The sequence below is a fragment of the Lagopus leucura genome, unplaced genomic scaffold (genome assembly GCF_019238085.1).
Source record: "Lagopus leucura isolate 7727_CA_CO unplaced genomic scaffold, USGS_WTPT01 Super-Scaffold_760, whole genome shotgun sequence".
In the NCBI taxonomy this organism is placed as follows: domain Eukaryota; kingdom Metazoa; phylum Chordata; class Aves; order Galliformes; family Phasianidae; genus Lagopus; species Lagopus leucura.
The window spans coordinates 6,458,922-6,477,480 of NW_024962257.1; the positions used below are offsets into that span (position 1 = coordinate 6,458,922).

General features: G+C 51.3%; 2 protein-coding genes across 3 annotated transcripts; both read left to right on the forward strand.

Moving 5' to 3' along the window:
* Nucleotides 1-2,081: 2,081 nt before the first annotated feature.
* Nucleotides 2,082-13,754, forward strand: SLC5A11 (solute carrier family 5 member 11). 2 transcript variants are annotated; one of them, XM_042864596.1, is made up of 16 exons: nt 2,082-2,294; nt 4,015-4,186; nt 4,913-4,984; nt 5,227-5,331; nt 5,510-5,569; nt 5,721-5,825; nt 6,897-7,002; nt 7,740-7,820; nt 8,344-8,549; nt 8,997-9,132; nt 9,353-9,460; nt 9,619-9,769; nt 9,948-10,116; nt 10,678-10,893; nt 12,051-12,213; nt 13,285-13,754. In XM_042864596.1, the coding sequence occupies exons 2-16, from the start codon at nt 4,019-4,021 to the stop codon at nt 13,500-13,502; spliced, it is 2,064 nt and encodes a 687-aa protein (XP_042720530.1). In that variant the 5' UTR covers nt 2,082-2,294; nt 4,015-4,018; the 3' UTR covers nt 13,503-13,754. The 2 variants fall into 2 exon arrangements, with proteins under 2 accessions (XP_042720530.1, XP_042720531.1); XM_042864597.1 differs by lacking the exon at nt 13,285-13,754 and having other exon boundaries at nt 2,084-2,294; nt 11,215-12,143.
* Nucleotides 13,755-14,262: 508 nt separating this feature from the next.
* Nucleotides 14,263-17,482, forward strand: TEX47 (testis expressed 47). The gene is made up of 7 exons (XM_042864448.1): nt 14,263-14,373; nt 14,452-14,524; nt 15,106-15,209; nt 15,593-15,657; nt 16,092-16,293; nt 16,652-16,811; nt 17,214-17,482. The coding sequence occupies exons 1-7, from the start codon at nt 14,263-14,265 to the stop codon at nt 17,249-17,251; spliced, it is 753 nt and encodes a 250-aa protein (XP_042720382.1). The 3' UTR covers nt 17,252-17,482.
* The last annotated feature ends 1,077 nt before the right edge of the window (nt 17,483-18,559 follow it).

Consider the following 18,559-nt stretch of genomic DNA (forward strand, 5'->3'; position numbering starts at 1 on the left):
TCTGCCTCCTGGCTGCATGTACATCTCTGCTCTGTTGAAAACTGCTTTGTACAACAGCTGCAGATGGAGGTGAGAGGAATTCTGCATTTGGCACTTGTGTGGCTGCACACCTCGCTATCAGTCCCTTGACCTGCACTGGGGAGGTGCATCATCTGACCCTGCTCGTATGGGGAAAGTTACTGCAGTCATGTAGAAAAGAGCAGAATTTGTGAGCAGAATTCAAGCCAGTATGATGAATATCAGCAGCAAATTCTTAAAATAGTAGGGATTTTTTTCTGCAGCCTTCAGAAGAAAACAGCTGTGTGTGTGAGAGCCAGTGAATTGTTCCCCTCTGAAAAGGAATTCCTGGCTGCAGCTGAGGCAATGTCCTTGGGGCAATTTATCTCTCTTTATGCCACCAGCAGAGATAGGGGCTGGTCTGCTATCAGATCTCCTAGTTGCAGTTTAGCTTGTTTACAGAGGCCTGCTCCATGGCAGCTGCTCCCTGGGGGCTCTGCACAGAGCTGGCACCAACCTGTGGGCAGAAGTCAATCCTGGGCACACGCACACGCCATGCCAACAGCCTGGTGTTCCTTTAGCTGCCCCTGCAAACCGCTACAGATCGTGTCCCATAGGCAGACGTTGAGTCTGAGCCTCAGCAACACTTGCCATGTGCTCTTTGGTTTCTCCCTGATAACTCCATGTGTTAAGCAATCCTTCCCCAGCCCCATGCAGCAGGTGGGAACTCCCAGCCCTGCCCAGCCCATCCTCAGCACCACAACCTTGGCCGTGGGTCACCTTCTTGGGGAGCGTGTCCTAGGAAAGGATCCAGCTACCAGGCAGCCCTGAGGTGACCCCAGGCTGCACTTCACATGTGGGAATGCCCAGGGGGTTACACTCTTTCCTGCAAGAAATGGGGAGGATATTAAAAATGAAATGAAATGAAATGAAATGAAATGAAATGAAATAAAATAAAATAAAATAAAATAAAATAAAATAAAATAAAATAAAATAAAATAAAATAAAATAAAAAGGGTTGCTTCAGCAAAGCCATGGTGAAGTCCTGGCCACAGCTCCAGCTGGAAGACTGGCTGGGATGAACTACCACCAGGATGACCAGATGATCTCCAGAGGTCCCTTCCGACTCTGTGACTTTTCCAAGCCACGCTGGAACGTGTCTGAACGAGTCTCCTCTGTGCATTGTTAGAAGTGCCCTAAGCTGTGCTTTTTTTCCTGGACCCTGAGAGCTGCCAAAAGGACAAACTGAAGTTTCAGCTACGGAGGGGAAGGGCTGGAAGTCAGAAAGTATCACAGCTTGGAGGTAGCACAGGGCACCCAGGTGCTCGGCTCATGGCTCCCAAGGTTCTGTGTTGTTCTAACACAATTTAGGAAATCCTGGCATTTCCACATTCTAGCAGATCAAACGAAAGCACCTCGAGCCACGAGATTGGTTACATCCATCAGTGTGATCTGATCTAAAAAACAGGTTTTCCTACTTTCCTTCTGGCTTGCTTTGGGGTGCTCCTTTTCATCACTACATATTTAACTTTCCTCCGCTGTCTGTCTAGAAAAGGAAAGGTGAAAGTTGTAATTCTCATTCTAACAACATAGGTTTTAAGAGAGGTGAGGTTTCCCGAAAGGCAGCACAGAGAGCTGTGGCATGACACGACCCGCAGGCTCTGCTCAAGGGCAGCCAGCGATGGCAGTTCTGCCTGGCCGTCAGCTGCACCCATGCCTGGGTGTGAGCTGCACCCCACTTCTTGCCGCAGCCTCTCCTTTTGGAAGGTCCCTTCAGCACCATTCAGCACATTTTATTTGACTGCGAATGCTTATCCACCCTGATCTCAGAAAGGAACTCAGTCCTGGGGTTCACCTACAGGCTCGCAGACGGACCCCAGCCCACGGCTGAATCCTGCCCTTTGTGAGGCTCAGGCACGCATTCAGACGCAAGGCTGTCAGCTCCCTCCTGTGTCTTGTGGTGTCAGCCTGCGAGGACATCGGCGCTGACTTTCATTGTTACTTGTCCCTTCATGAGCTGCGCAGATTGCTTAAGAGGATGGCACTCTTTGGAGTTTGACCTATGAGCGCTGACGGTGAAAATAACTACTTCTCACCACAGCCTCAGGAGACCGAACGAGTAACTTCGGGCAATTAGTTTAACTTTGACTATAAATATTCCTCCTCGTTCCTTGTGACACTGTTAACAGCTCCGCTGGCAAATCCCCATTCTCTGGCAATATTTAAGCTGCCCGTCAGTTGGCAGAGGCTCGGTGGTGCCTAGCGCGAGGGAGCAGAATGAGACCCAGCTGAGCGCAGTAAGTCCTCCGGCTTCTACCTCGCGGTCGGGCGCTGGGCTGCGGGCGGCTGCGGGGCGGACAACCCTCGGGGGCGGCGGTCACTGTAGGAGGAATACAGAGCTGGGAAAGCCTTAAAAAATCCCCTTGCAGCGGCATTGAGAGATACAGCGCCGGCGGTGCCTCGGCACCCACGTGGCCGCGTCTCCCCGGACCATTGATAAAGGCCGGCTTCAGCGGCCGCATTTCAATGCCACGGATGTTCCTTGCTCACAATCTCTGGCGAGGAAAGCGCTGCCGCCTGTGCCAGGAACCGAGGGGGACCGCGCTGTGACCTGAATGCACAAAACGGGCAAAATTTCCACTGTGGCAGAGTGAGGATTTGAAGCCGGAGCAGCTGAGCTCACTGCATTCATCCCTGTGCTCTGTGTGGTGCCCACAGACACAGCCCAGTGTGGGACACCCCCAGCGCATCTCTGCGTTCCCTCGTTGGCAACACAGGAAACAGCTGGTGGTGCTCACATTGCAGAGGGAAAACATAAAGCCAAGCCCTGCATGGCACTGAACTCAGGTAGCTCAGTGCAGACTGTGCTGCAAGTGCACAGCACCTGATGTGGGAGGTGCTTCGGGCTGGTAAGAAATGGCAGAATGAGAGCTCAAAAGAGAAAGCGGGAGGTGGCAGAGGGGTTAGCAGCTCCCGAGGCTGGCTCACCAACGAGCATTTATCTTCTCCAAGTGTGCCAGCTCAGCCTCAGTGCCGGCCCAGACGTCTCTCCTTAGGGAGGTGCAACACCAGCACTCCTGGAAGATGCGGAGGGACCTGGGCATGTTGTAAGGCACAGGAAAGGCTCTGCAGCCCCATAGGTTGTGCTCTCACCACTCACCATTTAGAGTGTGGTTCTGAATGGGCTTTGGCACTGCAGTTCCAGGTTGTGGCTACCGCAGGGCACAACCCACCTGCTGTGTATGGCAGGGCATGGGACTGTGCCTGAAAACCACCCACTGCCCAACATTCCCATAAACGCAACCCCAGCCTGGGCTGGGGCTGATCTCAGCAGGGACACAGGACACTTTTCAGTGCTGCCCAGTGAAATTGTTGCATTTTCATCACCGGTGCATTTGCAACTTTGCCTCGATGTGTAGGGATGGTGAATGTGCTTTTGTGTATCCATTCCCACTCTGCTTTATGTCTTCACACACCTGGGCTTTATGTATCTGGCCATGTCAGCAATACCCAGGAGCAGCTGCTTGCACTTCAGACAGCTCCTTAGGCACCAGGGAAGGTGAGAGTCAAAGCTGCATTTTCTTGTATCAACAAATGGGTGAGGCCAGAGAGCATTGTGAAAGCCATGCACAAGGTACAGGCAGATGTCTCTGTGCTGTGCTGGGCGCTGGGCTCAGGGCTCAGGGGAAGAACCTGTTGGGCTGCTCCTCTCCCCAGCAGCAGGTGACACCGCCTTTCCCTGCCCCACCTTTTCCAGCATTTTGAGGTGGGAGCTTATAAGTGTCACCTTACAAGTGCAGCAGTAGCCAAGGGACCAGGCATAAGGAGCAGAAGGAGGAGTGGGCACTCGGTGTCCTGGTGGTGCTGTGGGCCCAGGGGACATCTCCTCAGCTCAGCAGGGTAATAGAGAGCAGATCCCGTTGCTGGGCAGAGTAGGGCACCCTGGGGATGTTCAGGAGCAGTCAGCAGCTTCCCCTTGTGCCAGAGTGCTGCAACCACACAGCCCATGTTTTTCAGATCTATGCCCAGAGGAAGCGCCCATCCTGCACAGAGAGCCATGGAGAGCACCAGCAGTACCCCATCATTGGCGACACCCCAGTGGGATGTGTTTCCCCAGAAGACACTGGGCGCCGTAGACATCACTATCCTCGTGCTGTACTTTGTGTTTGTCCTGGCTGTTGGGCTCTGGGTAAGCATCTAACATTCAGACTGCTGTTATATTGAAGAATATGGCTGTTTGGACTTCAGCTTATTTTACTTCGGCTTGAATCAAGCCATACTTCACTGAATTCAACTACATGAGTGGAAGGGCACAGCTGACAGGTCCTTTCCCCTACTTCAGCATGGAGAAGTGCCCTCACTGCACCGCAGGAGGGCTGTTCAGCTCCAGTGTTTGTGGAGGCACTGAGAGCACTTGTGAGGAAGAAGTCGTGTACCAAGTACTACTAATAACGTTTTGTTTATTCGGGAAGGAACTGCTGTCCCATGTATCATCTGTGTTTGTCAGCGGTGAGGTCCTGCCAGCAGGTTTTGTAAATTAAAAATAGTCCCCACGTACAATTACGGCAGCAGGACATCCTCCTGGCATGGCTTTTGCAATAGCAGAAGCACAGTCTGGCTGTCACAAGGCAAGATGAATGGCTGCTGCCTCCACATGCGATGCAGAACTCACCATTTCACATGAAAACCTTTGAGATCTCTGAAGAATGGGAGTCAACATGTAATACATGCAATGTGTAGCACTCCTCCTGATAACTGCAGGTGCCCACAGCTCTTGTCCAAAATTGCTTGCCTCACTGTGGGTTTGGAGTGAGGACAGGACAGGCTTCTGCTGGGGGAGCAGCCATGTGCTCAGTGCGGTTCTGAGCAGCAGCTGATAATGGTGATCTTTTGTTCTGCTCTTCTGCTTTCTCAGTCCATGTGGAAGACGCAGCGCAGCACGGTGAAAGGCTACTTTTTGGCTGGGGGACAGATGGCGTGGTGGCCTGTAAGTATCTTTGTTGTTATCCTGCTTGTGCTCCTAGGTTACAGTGAGACCTTTGTCCGTGCAGAATTCATTTCTCCAAAAGGAAGAAAGATGTGATCCGTGTTTTTGCAAAGACTCAGTAACAATGCTGGCTTTCTCCAAGACCAGTGCGTCTGGCTGGCACAGTGTCTCCCTGCCACCTCCCCTCTGTGCACCCCCAGCTTCCCAGGGACACAGTGCCTAAGCCCTGCCTCTCTTCCCAGGTGGGTGCATCCCTGTTTGCCAGCAATGTTGGAAGCGGGCACTTCATTGGCCTGGCAGGGTCAGGAGCTGCATCAGGAATCGCTGCAACAGCCTACGAGTGGAATGTGAGTGTGGCATGGCATGGCATGGCTCCATATGCATGGCAACCCTTCTGCTGCCTCTACCAGCTGCTGGGGGGCCTGAAGAGTCCCCAGGTCTCCATGCCCCTGAGTGCCACATGCTCTCCCCACCTGAATGCAGCCTAGAGCAGCATTTTGACCTTCCTTTCCACTTGTTTTGCAGGGCATGTTTTCTGTTTTGGTGCTGGCATGGTTATTCCTTCCCATTTACATAGCAGCAGGAGTAAGTAAACGGGCCATTGTGTCCATCAGTCACTTTCTGGCATTCAAACCCCCACGTGGCTCAGGAGCTCAGCCATGCTCAGTTGCAGCTGCACGGCTCCCAGCTGAGGCCCTTTGTGCTGCTGCCTTTCCAGCATGTCTGTCCCACACAGGTGACCACCATGCCAGAGTACCTACGGAAACGCTTTGGTGGAAAAAGAATCCAGATTTTCCTGGCGATTCTCTACTTGTTCATCTATATCTTCACCAAAATATCAGTGAGTAGGAAAAAATGGTAGGAAGTTGAATTCAAGCTGCTTTGGAAGAATGCATTACCCAGCCAGGCTGAGATCACAGAGACAGAGAATGGTTTGATTGGAAAGGACCTCTGAATGCTGTGTGGTGTCACTCCCTGCACTGAGCAGGGACACCCACAGCTCCATCAGTGCTCAGAGCCCCGTCCAGCCTGACCGTGGGTGTCTGCAGGGATGGGGCACTGCCTCTTTGCCCTTACTGCAAACAGCTTCTTCTTTAGATCCAATCTGAATCTCCCATTTGAGTTTGAAACCGTTTCTTCTTGTAGGTCTGTAGTGACAGACCCTGCTACAGTCTGTCCCCTTCTCTCTTATAGCCCTGCTTTAGGTACTGAAAAGATGATGCAATGGTTGGCCCTTCCCCAGATTAACAGAAATAGAGGTGTATTTTTAAAGTACCTGAAAAAGGTGAACTGTAGCTGTTTAGAGAAGCTACACAAAAATGATTACTTTTTTCCCTGTTAGGGATTTGAATGCTTGCTACAGTAAGGGGAAAGCTAGATGTCAACATCCTGAGCAATTACCCATTGGAAGGTTAAGCTGAGTGGATGCTCTGTTGTTAGATTTGTATGCCTGGCTGGCTTGCCCAGTTTCTTCCCTTTGCATGTTCATTTCCTGCACAAACACCTACTGCTGCTATCTGCAGGATTAACAAGAATGCAGGAGCTGGTATGTGCTCAGGCAGAAAGAGCTCCGTGATTTATTGCTGCTTCCCTTTGATGCAGTGCCTGGAATGAATAACAGGAGCAAGCCTTGCGCAACCCCGCGAGCTGCTCATTAACTGTGCAGCACTGCACGTGCTGGAGAAAGTGGAGAGGTCTCTGTCTGTGATTTTCCTGTGCACACAGGGCACAGGTGGGCCGGGAGCCTGGCGCACACCTGCCTGATCCCTGGGAGCACTGCATACTTGGGGTCCTGTGGATGCTCCTTAAGAACATCCTGTGATGCTAATCACTGCATGTCCGTTCCCTGGCATCACCAGCTTATAGGGGTTGGGTAATGTCATCTAGCAACTGCAATCATTTTTGTTCATAGGTTGATATGTACGCTGGGGCCCTCTTCATTCAGCAAGCTTTGCACTGGGACCTCTACATTGCTGTGGCAGGCCTGCTAGCAATCACTGCTGTCTACACCGTAGCAGGTGCGTGGCTGAGTTTCAGGTCAGAGCACAGCAGGTCCTGCTCAGCGTGTGCATGTAATGCACAGAACAGCCTCATGCTTCTGGTAGGAGCCCTAAATTTCACATTCTATCTGTTTTTGCCATGAGTATGGAAAACAAGGAGAACAGCAAATGGTAACTCACCTGTTAAAAAGTATTACCAGGAGTGAGTATGTGAACGCCCCTTACAAGGCCACGCCACATATGAATGCATGGCAGTCTCTCCTTTAAGAGAAGTGATGCTCGTGGCATTTGCCCAGTGCAGTTCCTCCTCTGGGCTTTTTAGAGTATGAGGGATTAACATAGCAATGAGCTGCGTAATGCAAAAAGCATTGTCAGTCCTGGGTGCCCTTTTGGGGCTTAACAGTGGCCAAATGGAACAAAGCCATGCACGGAGTGAGCACAAATCCCACACAAACAAAGGTTGCTCCTTTCCCAGCGCTCACCCCTCCTGTTGCTGCTCACAGAGATCGCCTCCACCACTGCTGTTTTTCCTCCTCCATATTCAGCCTGGGCTTTGTTTTGGAGCTTTTCCATGCATTTACCATAGAAGTATTTATACCGGACATCAGCTTCTTGGTGACAAAATGGTGATTCATTCTGATTTGCAACACGAGGTGCAGGGATGGCTGAGTGCGGGCAGAGCAGCACGGCGCTGCTCCCCGGGATGCTGCCGAGGGGGTCGGAGCAGATTCCAGCTCTGCTCTCTGCTCCCACAGGTGGTCTGGCTGCCGTCATCTACACGGATGCATTGCAGACCCTCATCATGCTGGTCGGTGCCATCAGCCTCATGGTCTTCAGTGAGTGCTCCTCCTTGCTGAGCTTACAGAAGCTTTAGCACTACAGACATGCTGGGTCATTACAAGTGTTTACTTGTTTGCTGTTCTGAGAACTGCTTTTTATGTGTTTTTTTCCCTGTAGAAATATGTGTTCATGTAATCTTATCAAGTCAAATAATCTTACAGCATTTCTTAAGTGGAAAAATGCATGAGAACTCCATGAAGAATTAAAGAAATAGGTTCTGAGGTAGTATAAAAGATGAACAAGCATCATCTCTAGCCAACAGGTTTACAGCATGATGCCATCCCCTGTCCAGCATTAAAATTGTAGAATAGATTACACTGCCATAATGTTGGGTTGGAAGGGACCTTAACAATCATCTCATTCCGACCCCCTGCCATGGATCAGTTGCCAAGCCAGTAACTCCTGATTTTAAAGAATGCTTGTGGAGGATTTACAGAGACCATAGCTATCCATCTATCGAGCAAACTAAAAACCAAGGGCACAGAAGACATGATGACTGCTTCTCATGACCTATTTTAGGCTTTGTTGAAGTCGGCGGTCTGGAAGGTCTGCAGGCAAAATACTTTGATGCCATTCCCAGCACCCGCAAGGAGAACAGCAGCTGCGGCTTGCCAAGGGAAGACGCTTTCCACATTTTCCGGGACCCTGTTAACTCCGACCTTCCCTGGCCAGGGGTGCTGGTGGGGATGACCATCCCGTCCCTGTGGTACTGGTGCACTGACCAGGTGTGTCGCTGCTTCCGCCTCGGTTGGGTTTTGAGGATGTGTTCTCGGCTGTTTGACTCCGATGGCAGACCTGAGGTGTGCAGCATAGCCTGGACTAGTCACTATTTCTGACAGCAACGCAGTAAAATGTGTTGCTTTCAATCCTCAGACTGCAAAACTGCAGAAGCACAACTAGGTTTTGTGAATTATTTCAATGTAGAAAGAGGAGAGAATGTGTCTCATTGTTAATCCCAGTCCATAAAGATGAGGCACTCTCAAACTCTTTCAGCTCTGCAGGGCTCTGATCACCTTCACCCCAGTGCTCGCTTTTCTACAGTTGCAATAGTTTAGAGAACACAATATATAAACAAACACAGCGTGCCAAAGAGCAGTGCTTGACCCAACCCCACCACCAGAGCTGGCTCTGCCTCACCCAGCAGCAGATCCAAAGTGTTTCTTCCTCTCCAGGTCATCGTTCAGAGGTCCCTTGCTGCTAAAAACCTCTCACACGCCAAGGGAGGCTCCCTGATGACCTCCTACCTGAAGATTTTGCCCCTCTTCATGATGGTGATGCCGGGCATGATCAGCCGGATCCTCTTCCCAGGTCAGTGCTGAAGGAGAGTTCTGCTCCCTCTGACAGCCGCTACAGGTTGTGTCCATTCTGTGCAGCTGAGACAGCTTTTGCAGGACATCAAGTCCCAAAGTATGACAAAACTTCCTCCCAGCTACAACTAGCAGAATGCAAATTCTCCTGCAGCAGCCTTCAGCTATACTGTTTCTTGTGACCCCTGAATATTGCTTCTCACCTGCCTTGCTTATTTCAGACCTGGTGGCTTGCGCAGAGCCAGAGATTTGTCAGAAAATCTGTGGCAACCCATCCGGCTGTTCTGATATCGCTTACCCGAAGTTGGTGATAGAGCTCCTGCCTGCAGGTGAGCAGCCTGGGCAGGAAAAGGCCAGAAAGGAAAAAACCTGCAGCTGTAATTTGGTGGGGCTACATTGGGCTAGATGGAAGTGTGGTGAGGGACAGCATACAGCAAGTGGTTATTTGGGATTTTCAGTGAGGCTGCACCGATCTTTCTGCTTCCAGGACTCAGGGGCCTGATGATGGCCGTGATGATAGCAGCCCTCATGTCCTCCCTCACATCCATCTTCAACAGTGCCAGCACCATTTTTACCATGGACCTCTGGAAACATTTCCGGCCTCGATGCTCCGAGTGGGAGCTCATGGTCATTGGCAGGTATGTCGCAAGGGATCCACGATAAGGGAGAACGGGCTGAGAGCCCCATAGTGTACAGGTTTGCTGCAGTGCTAAAGCTGAGGCCTCGTGGTTACAAGTGATCTCAGAAGGAGTTTTGTGAGATGGACAATTGGAAAAGAAACATCTGAGCTAACAATACCGACATCTTCTTGCATAGGGTCTTTGTGCTGCTACTTACGGTGGTCTCTATCCTGTGGATCCCACTGGTCCAGGCTGGCCAGGGCGGGCAGCTCTTCATTTACATCCAATCCATCAGCTCCTACCTGCAGCCCCCTGTGGCAATGGTGTTCATATTGGGCTGCTTCTGGAAGCGAGCAAATGAGAAGGTAACAGCCCCTCTAGGCAGTGCTGGACAGTCATCCCTGAGGCAAGCATTCCTGGTGCTTTTCAAAAGACATTTTGTAAGCAGTGAGAGGACTGCATTGCTTGGCTGCAAGGTGCCCTTCATAAAGCCTGAAGCTCGTTAGGGCCTTGCTTGCCATTCATTAGATGCACTTGTGTGATCTGCACCAGGGGGCCCACATATTTAAGGAGCACAGCACCGGGAATCCAAAGCCTGCAGCTCCTCACCTGGTGCTGAGTATGGGGTGTAAAGCCTTCTCAAACGTGGCTTCGCTTGGCTGAAGGGCAGTCAATAGCACCTGTGGTTAAAGCAGCCACTGGGATGCAAACACCTCTCTTGAATGGCCCTCTGGTCTCCAATACAGGGCAGACACCACACTACTGTAACAGCAGCAGCGCACCTAGATAAAACAGCACAAGTGGGAAAAGGAGGGATGGGAGGCTGCCAAACAAACAAACAGGAAGGAGAAATCCTGGCAGCTCATAGCCCTGAGTCCTGGGCGGGCTGACATTTCCTGCTCCAGCAAATAACCCTCCCTTCCCAGGGCGCGTTCTGGGGCCTGGTGCTCGGGCTGCTGATGGGCGTCATCCGGTTGGTGCTGGACTTCATCTTCCCTGAGCCCCAGTGCGGGGAGCGGGACACGCGGCCGGGCGTGCTGCGCTACATGCACTACCTCTACTTCTCCATGGTCCTGGCGGCCGTCTCCACGCTCACCGTGCTGCTTGTCAGCCTCCTGACGGAGCCCCCCTCGGAGGAAATGGTGCGTCCACCCCTCCCATTGCTTCCCTTATTGGTGAATGGATGCCTCACGTTACATCCATGGGAATGAGGCGGAGATAAATAATCTGGAAATGGGCGTTTCCACCCATTCTCAGTCCACGAAAACACTTGTAGCAACCTGTAACAGCAATCCCTCCTTTGCTCCAGCGCCCTGCTGCTTTCCTTTTAAGGTTTTGGTCCCGTATATCCACAGTTCCACCCTGGAAACAGGTCAACAGTTGATGTTACAAAGAGCTGCTCTTAAGTTCAAACGTGTGTGTTTAATGCATAACAAACTAGCTTTTTCCCTCTATTTTCCAAGAAATTCCAGATTCTGGGTCATCTTTATGAACTCTTACTAATTTAGTGAGGAACCATTTTTACTCGCAGAAAAGAGAAATCAAGGGCAGAGAGCACACTTCCTCTGGAACAGGTTTGTGCCAGTTTGACTACTTTTAATAGACATACTGAGGCTACAAAAAAACGTAAATAGCAGAAAGGAGGGCCAGAAGGGACCTTCAGAAATCGTACAGCCAATGCATCTCTTGCTTCGAGACAGGACTAACCTGGCATTTCTGAAAGACCCGTGGCGAACTCGCTCCCATAAGCCCCCAGAGGGAGGTGCCCAGGGAAGCGCACCACCAGCTCAACATCCTGCCCCTCTTTGCAGAAGTTTTTCCTCTTCTCCAACTTGAATCCTTCCAGCTTCATGTTGTGCTCATCCCTTCATGTCTGCCCTGTCACTGGTATTGAGAACACTCCTCTTTAATGAGCCTTTGACATATTTCAAGAAAATTATCCTATCTCCCATCTGTCTTTTCTTCTCTAAACAACCCCCGTCCTGTGAATCATTCCTCACTGGCCATGGTTTCCATTCTTTTGCTCCCTTCCCCGGCCCGCTCAGGCTGCATCCAGCGATACCCACGCAGTAACCAAAAGTGAAGACCTCCTTCCTTCCAAGAGCTCTCAGGCTGCAGATAAAACTAACCCAGCGCCGCTCTGCTGCCAGCAGCAGGGCACTGAGCCGTTCACCTGCTCCAGCAGAGCGGGAGGACAGACTTCAACCCCTCACAGTGTTCTCTCTGCAGGCTGCTGTACTGCTCAGGCAGTCCTTTAAGCGACCGCAAAGCAGTTTAACACCACTCTTCATGCCATCAGATAAGTCGGCTTACCTGGTTCACACGTGGGGATCCTCCAGCCAAGAAAGACCTAGCGGTCAGCACTTCTCCTGACACTGCCAAAGGAGCACGCGAAGCTGAGCGCCCAGCTCTCCAGATTGATATAAGCATTGCTTCTGAAAATAGTACAAATGATAACAAATGTAAGTGCTCCAACACCATACTCAGTAACACCCACAGTTAACAACCCTAGGCAATGTGCACCCTGAAGACAAGAACAGTTAAAACTGCTTCCTCTGGATTTCTGTATCTTCAGGGCATGCTAAAGGGTTTTACCTGACAGTTTCACCTAAGCAAAAGCTTAGTTTCTTTTCCATCTCTTGATGGCATTACATATGCTTGAAATCAAGAAGGAGCTGGATGGGATGCAGAAAGCCATGCCACTGTCCTGCATAGAGCCTAGTGCTGCCTGCACCTGCTGCAAGGAGAACTGATTGAAAGGGGAGGGTGGAGGAAAAACACAATTACTTTCATGAAATTCCATTTCTGTTTTTCAGTGATGTTTTCTGATGGACTCTAGCAGCAGGGAGAACCCAGAGCCCTGGGCGGAGCTCTTGACAGATCAGTGAAGGAGGATTTACATTTTTTAAAACTTGTGCTTGTCGGTATTAGGTACAAACATGCACAGCAACTCATTCTGCATTTTCCAGCAATGGTTACCATCACTTGTTTTTGCCAGGCTTGGGACACTGTTTATGCAACTGTGCAGCTGTGTATTCCTCTGATCTATAAAAAGCTAAGGAAAAGATCAGTAAGGTAACGAGGAAGTGAAGTGCAGATCTCTCAGTGCTGAGAAGTCTCGTTCTTGTTGCAAACTGATGCTTTGTCACACATGGCCCAATCCAGCCCAAAGCTGGGAGTATTTCCTTTCCACACATGTAATGTGGAGTAACCCTAACTGGACAAAGTATGCACGTGGCAAAGGAAGCTGGTGGGCTCCAAATACTTAGAGATGGGCTTTTAGATTGATGCTGTTACTGCTTCCTAAAATGTTGGGAAGAGCAGAGCTTGAGCTCAGATCTCCAAGGAAGAAAGAAATAGGCCATACAGCCCAAATAGATGTTATTTGAAGGGTTTCCCACACCTCAGAGTAGCTAGCGTACTTGTCTGAAGAGTGAGGATGCACTTCTGCATCAAAGACCTTTGTGCAGGGCCATACTGACATAGATCTGGGATCTGCAGTTGGTCACGCTTACTCTGTGCTGCCCCTGTAGGTCCGACTGGCACCAAGAAGGACTCAAAGCTGGTGAGAACCCTCCTGTGGCTCTGTGGGATGGAACGCAGACAGGAGAACCCTGAGGACGTGGCGCCAGCCAAACCCGAGTGTCCCATGGCTTCCCTGGAGGAGAACCCACTGGTGAAGCACGTCCTGAACATCAACTTGATACTGAGCATATGTGCAGGGGTCTTCCTCTGGGCCTACTTCGCATAGCAGTCCGCCGCTTGATCCCAGATGACATCAACTAATGTTAATTGGTGTAAATAATAATAATTAGCAGAGGGTTAATGTAACTCATAGTGCTTTCTAAGTTTTATTTAAGAAGACAGACCCTTCTCCTTAACACATCCCTCATTTCACCTCTAGCAGCGCTCGGCACAGACCTGAGCTGGATGCATGAAGCTGAGCACAACGAGCTGAGGCGGGAGCGCAGTGTTGGTTATTCCAAGTATATAATTATGCTTTTTGGGGTTAAAGCACTACCTGGCACTTAGGACATCTGGATTCTGTTCCTATTTAACGTGTAACCATACATAAGACACGCTGCTTCCCTGCGCTGTAGCCCCTGTAACCGCCAGGGTGCACAACTGACCTCGGGGCACGGCTTACAGCCTGGATTCCCGTATCCACGCCACTCAGCCGAGGCGCAGCGATGGGACGATTGAGCCCAGTGGCACACACTCCTCCAGGGTGGGCAGGGAACGGGCGGTGCAGCGCGGTTAAAGCCTTCCGCCAGGAGAACGGATGTGCTTGGAGGCGCAGCTCGTCCTCGAGAGGAGAAACGTGGCCGGGCTGTGCCGCCGACGCGTTCAGCTCGGTATTCAACCCATCCCCAGGGCCTCGTGTGGCTGCCGGAACTCGCAGCACCTGCCCGAGCCGGAGGCGTGGCCCTGGCGCGCGGCACAACGGCCGTTCCCCGGCTCCGCGAGCGCAGCGCGGCCCCCACCGGCGGCTCCCGGCGCAGGGCCCGGCCATGGAGGAGGAGACGGGAGCGGCCGTGCGACGCGGCTGTCCGGAGCCGCTGGAGTTGGAGCGGAGGAACCTCCTGTCCGTGCGGCGGCGGCGGCTGCGCCGAACCCTGCAGGTGGGCGGGCGGCGGGCCGGGCTGCGGCGGCGGCGGCGGCTTTTGTGGTGAGCTGTGCGCACTGTGCTCTGCCCGCAGTGCCGCGTCCCGCTGCAGCGGCTGTTGGTCGTGGCCCGACTCCGCGAGGAGGTGACGGAGGAGGAGGTGGCAGGTGGGTGGCTCTGCCTGTGAGGAGCATTAAGGGAGTTGGGTTTTGTTTGTTTTGTTTTGTTTGTTTTCCCAGAGCGTTTGTATGAGCTGGTGCCAATATCGGGGAGAGGCTGTGCTACGTGCATCCACAGCAACAACGGTGTAGCTGCACCTCTGGAGTAAAGGAGTAGCACAGGGTGCCCAGAGAAGTGGCGGTGCCCCAACCCTGCGCACAGCCGTGGTCAGGCTGGACGGGGCTCTGAGCACTGATGGAGCTGTGGGTGTCCCTGCACAGTGCAGGGAGTGGCACCACGTGGCATTCAGAGCTCCCTTCCAACTCGTGATTTTGTGATTCAATGAATGCCAACAGGAATTGGACTCCAGCTACACCTAGTAGTGAGGTTTGGGTGAAGATTTAGGAGCTGACACAAATTGTAGTGCTGCATGCTTCAAGAAGCAATCTGCATGTTCCTGTTAAAGTGATACTTTAATGCTTCTGAATAAAAAAAGCGTAATTTGTAAATCTGAGCAGGCAGGACAGAGAACTGACCTGCTGGAATTCTCATTGTGGGCGTTGTAACAAACTACTTCTTTTGAAACAAGGTTATCACAGAGAATTGTTTGAAGACGCGTCAGAATACCACACAAGAGAACGAGTTTCAGGGCTGCTGCTTCTCAGTTCCGGACATGTTCTTCATGCAGTGGAAGTAAGTTAAAGGAATTCCCAGAGGGATCCAACGGCCTCAATTCAGCTTTGTACAAACGAGGCTGTTCAGATGCAGCTGACTGCAAACATGTGACCGCCTCTGACTCCCACTGGTTTAAAGTGAGAACTAAGGGCTGAGGGGTGTGGAGTCGGCAGCTTTCCTCTGGAATTTGCTGCCCCCTGTACTGAAGCGAACTGTCCCAGAGCAGGGAGGGATGTGACAGCATGAAGTGCTGTCAGGCACGATGGGAACATGCTTTGTCCTCAGAGCGTGGGTCTCAAAGGCAAGGACTATTTACAGGATGGATACTGAAGAATTACTTTTTATTCAGATAGTATTTTATGATATGCAATTTCATAAAAACTCTACCCTTTCCTCTGCAGTCTTGCAGTAGCACAATACATTTTCTCATCCGAGCTCTTGCTTCTCTCCAAAATCAGGGTCCTAGGTGAGTGGTTTCCATTACCTTTGCTGAAAAATAAATTGTAACAGAAGTGGTAGGCAGCTCCTTTCAGGTTAATCAGAACGTTAGGTACAATTACACTGACTTTTCATTCTCCTTCTGAGTGCCGTGGGCCCAGTAGCATCCCATACCTCCATTTGCTCACTAAATCCCGCCTGCTTTTCTGCTCATTTCTTACCCTCCCATCCACCAGTCTGCTCAGACCCTTGCACAGCTGTTAGAGCACAACTGGAAAAAAGTTTCTGTTGGATGATCCGCTTCGCCCAAGGGCCAGGGTGGAAGGTGTGCAACATGTGCAGCACGTTGTGCTCAGGAAACACTGAGTGCAGATCGCGCGTTGCTTGGGTTATGAAACATGAATGTGATGATACAAACTGCTTGCTGTTCTCAAGGGCAGAATTCACTCCCTTTCCGCTCAGTGCTCTTCTCCAGGAAATCAAAGCCCTGGTGGTGGCACACAACATCCCGAGCAGGCTGTTCACGAGGTGGGATGTGGCAGTGGTGACGTCTCCTGCGACACATCCAGAAGACTCAACGCAATCACAGTCTATAGAAGAGGTGGTCGCAGAGTGTCTTACGCTCCTGGTCAACGTGGCAGACTATGTGCTAAAATCTGCTGAGGTAAAGTTCAGTTTCCCTCCCCCAGCCCTGCACTCCCCCACACCATTCAGCAGCCGCAGAGTCCAGAGCTCAGAGGATTCTGGAGGCAGCGTGGAAGCATCACAGAAAGTCATTGCTTTATTCTGCGCTGCTTCTCAGACCTGTGTCTGCCTGTTTTGTGTGGTTGTTTGAGTGAGATCATTTGAGATCATTCACAGCACTGCCACAGGCTTGTGTCCCATGAGTGCCTCTCCTGGGCTTTGTCCCTGAGCGCTCCCAAAGGACAGAGGAATGGGGAGCAGCTCCAGCCCTGCTGCTTAGGTAACCTGTAGCCCTGTGTCCTTGCTGCACCTGCATCAAAATGCTCTTTGTTCCACAGGGTGACAGCAAGGCCAGCAGTGACAGTCTGCACACTCTTGCCCCTGAGCTGCTCATCCCAGCAGAGACTATTGGCTACTTGTGTAAAGCTGAAGAATGTTCAAGCCCTGTAGATTTTCTGAGAATGTATTTGAGTCCTATTCAGCCTGCCCTGGATTCAGGTATGTTGCACGCAGTTTGGGGGACAGACATCAAATTTAATCACACAGCTAGAATCTTGACTTGTACCACTGAACTTAGAGTTTGGAAAACTTGTTCCAGTGGCAGAGCAAGGACCTAGAGCAGGGAGCATCCTTCCTGCCACAGGACACCCGAGCAGAAGGAACTGGGCAGCTGTGGGGGTTTCAGGCTGCAGCAGCAGAGAGTGACCAAAATATTGGAGCATGTCAGCAAGTGCAATGCATCCTCTACGGAATGCAGTTTGATTTTGCAGTGAGGCTTTAGGTCTAGTTTAGTAACCTGAATGAAATGTATTATGGAACATGATGGAATTTATAGCTTAACTAAATTAGTCCAGTGAGTTATGTGACTATTGCTGTTACTTGTTCTCCTTTCATTCACAGAAGCTGTATGGCCCGTTCCCTTGCACTTATCTGCTTGATGCAGTGTGTTCCCAGTGCTTCTTCTTGCACTCTCCTGCTTCACACGAATTCCAACACAAAGATGCATGGTTTCCATTGCAGTCCATGAGGCAGGAGGAGCTGAGCAGCAGCAGCCCCGCAGCTGCAGAGCCCAGGGATAACTGCACTGCTGTGGGTGTGGAACTGCCATCTCATGGGCTGCAGAAGTGGCCACATTAGTGATGCACTTGAATAAATATACCTTAAGTTGACAAAAGACGATCTTTAAGTTTATTATGGAGATGCCTGGAACCCCAGGGGGATGATAGGGCTGAACAGCACCAGGCCTGGACCCTGGCATGACTGTGCACTGAGGACTGCACCCAGCAGAGTCCCTGTGTATCCTCAGGCTGGGCTGAGGGTGCTGCTGCTCCCTGGAACAGTGGGCAGCAGCTGCTGGGGTTCAACTGCCATCCTCAGCCTGGCGCTGCCCAGGGAGCACCCAGAGCAAACACAAGAAATGAGGCATCCACCAGCAGGCAGAGCTCCTGCTGCCAGCTCCACATGCACACAGCAGCTGGGCACAGGAGCTGCATCTGGGGGTGCTGTGGCCCCACCATTCCCCAGGGTCCACATTTCCAGCTCTGTCCCTGCAGTTCTAATCCTGATGCTGTTCACTCCAAGAGCTCTGGCTTCCCACAGCTCTGCTGGCGGCAGCATTTCTACCTCTGCCCACATGCCACGTTCACCCCCAGATCCAACATTTCAGCTCACGACCTGTGCCTCATGTCAAGATCTGTATTTCCAGGGCACGCCTTGCATTTCGGTTTCAGATCTGCCCCATCTTACAGATGCTGCACAGTCTGTGGAAGAGGAGCTCTACCTTCCGACAGCTCCAGCTGCTGGATGTGCCATCTGCTTGCACGTTTACTTTGGCTCAGTTCTGGAAAGGTGTAACTCACGGTGTGTGTGTCACCTCCAGGAGTTGGATACTCAAGCAAAGCAGCTCTCTGGCTTTGCACTGCACTGTCTGAAAGTGAAGTTTTCACACCTTGTGCCCAATATTTTCTCCAAGAATCTTCCAACTTGTCGTCTCTGTTTCAGATCCAGCTCAGCTCCATCAGATCCAGGCAGGAAATGCTCCAGCAGATGGATGTGCCTTCATGCCTGCGCTGTGGGCTTCAGCAGCAGTTCTGCACTGTCAACCCTTGCCCCATGTTTCCCACTCAAGCTTTATTTCCAGCTCACATCCCATTATTTCAGCTCCTGTCCTATTTCCCCTGTGAGATTTTGTAAGTAACCCACACCAGTGATTTCAGCTCTGTGGATTCTGCTCACATCTTTATTCT

Coding starts and splice junctions, on each gene's coding strand:
- TEX47 (XM_042864448.1), top strand. CDS start 14,263: ATGGAGGAGGAGACGGGAGCGGCCGTGCGACGCGGCTGTCCGGAGCCG. Junction 15,210..15,592: donor ATGTTCTTCATGCAGTGGAA/GTAAGTTAAAGG, acceptor TTTCCTCTGCAG/TCTTGCAGTAGCACAATACA. Junction 16,294..16,651: donor ATGTGCTAAAATCTGCTGAG/GTAAAGTTCAGT, acceptor TTTGTTCCACAG/GGTGACAGCAAGGCCAGCAG.
- SLC5A11 (XM_042864596.1), top strand. CDS start 4,019: ATGCCCAGAGGAAGCGCCCATCCTGCACAGAGAGCCATGGAGAGCACC. Junction 4,187..4,912: donor TCCTGGCTGTTGGGCTCTGG/GTAAGCATCTAA, acceptor CTGCTTTCTCAG/TCCATGTGGAAGACGCAGCG. Junction 8,550..8,996: donor GGTACTGGTGCACTGACCAG/GTGTGTCGCTGC, acceptor CTTCCTCTCCAG/GTCATCGTTCAGAGGTCCCT.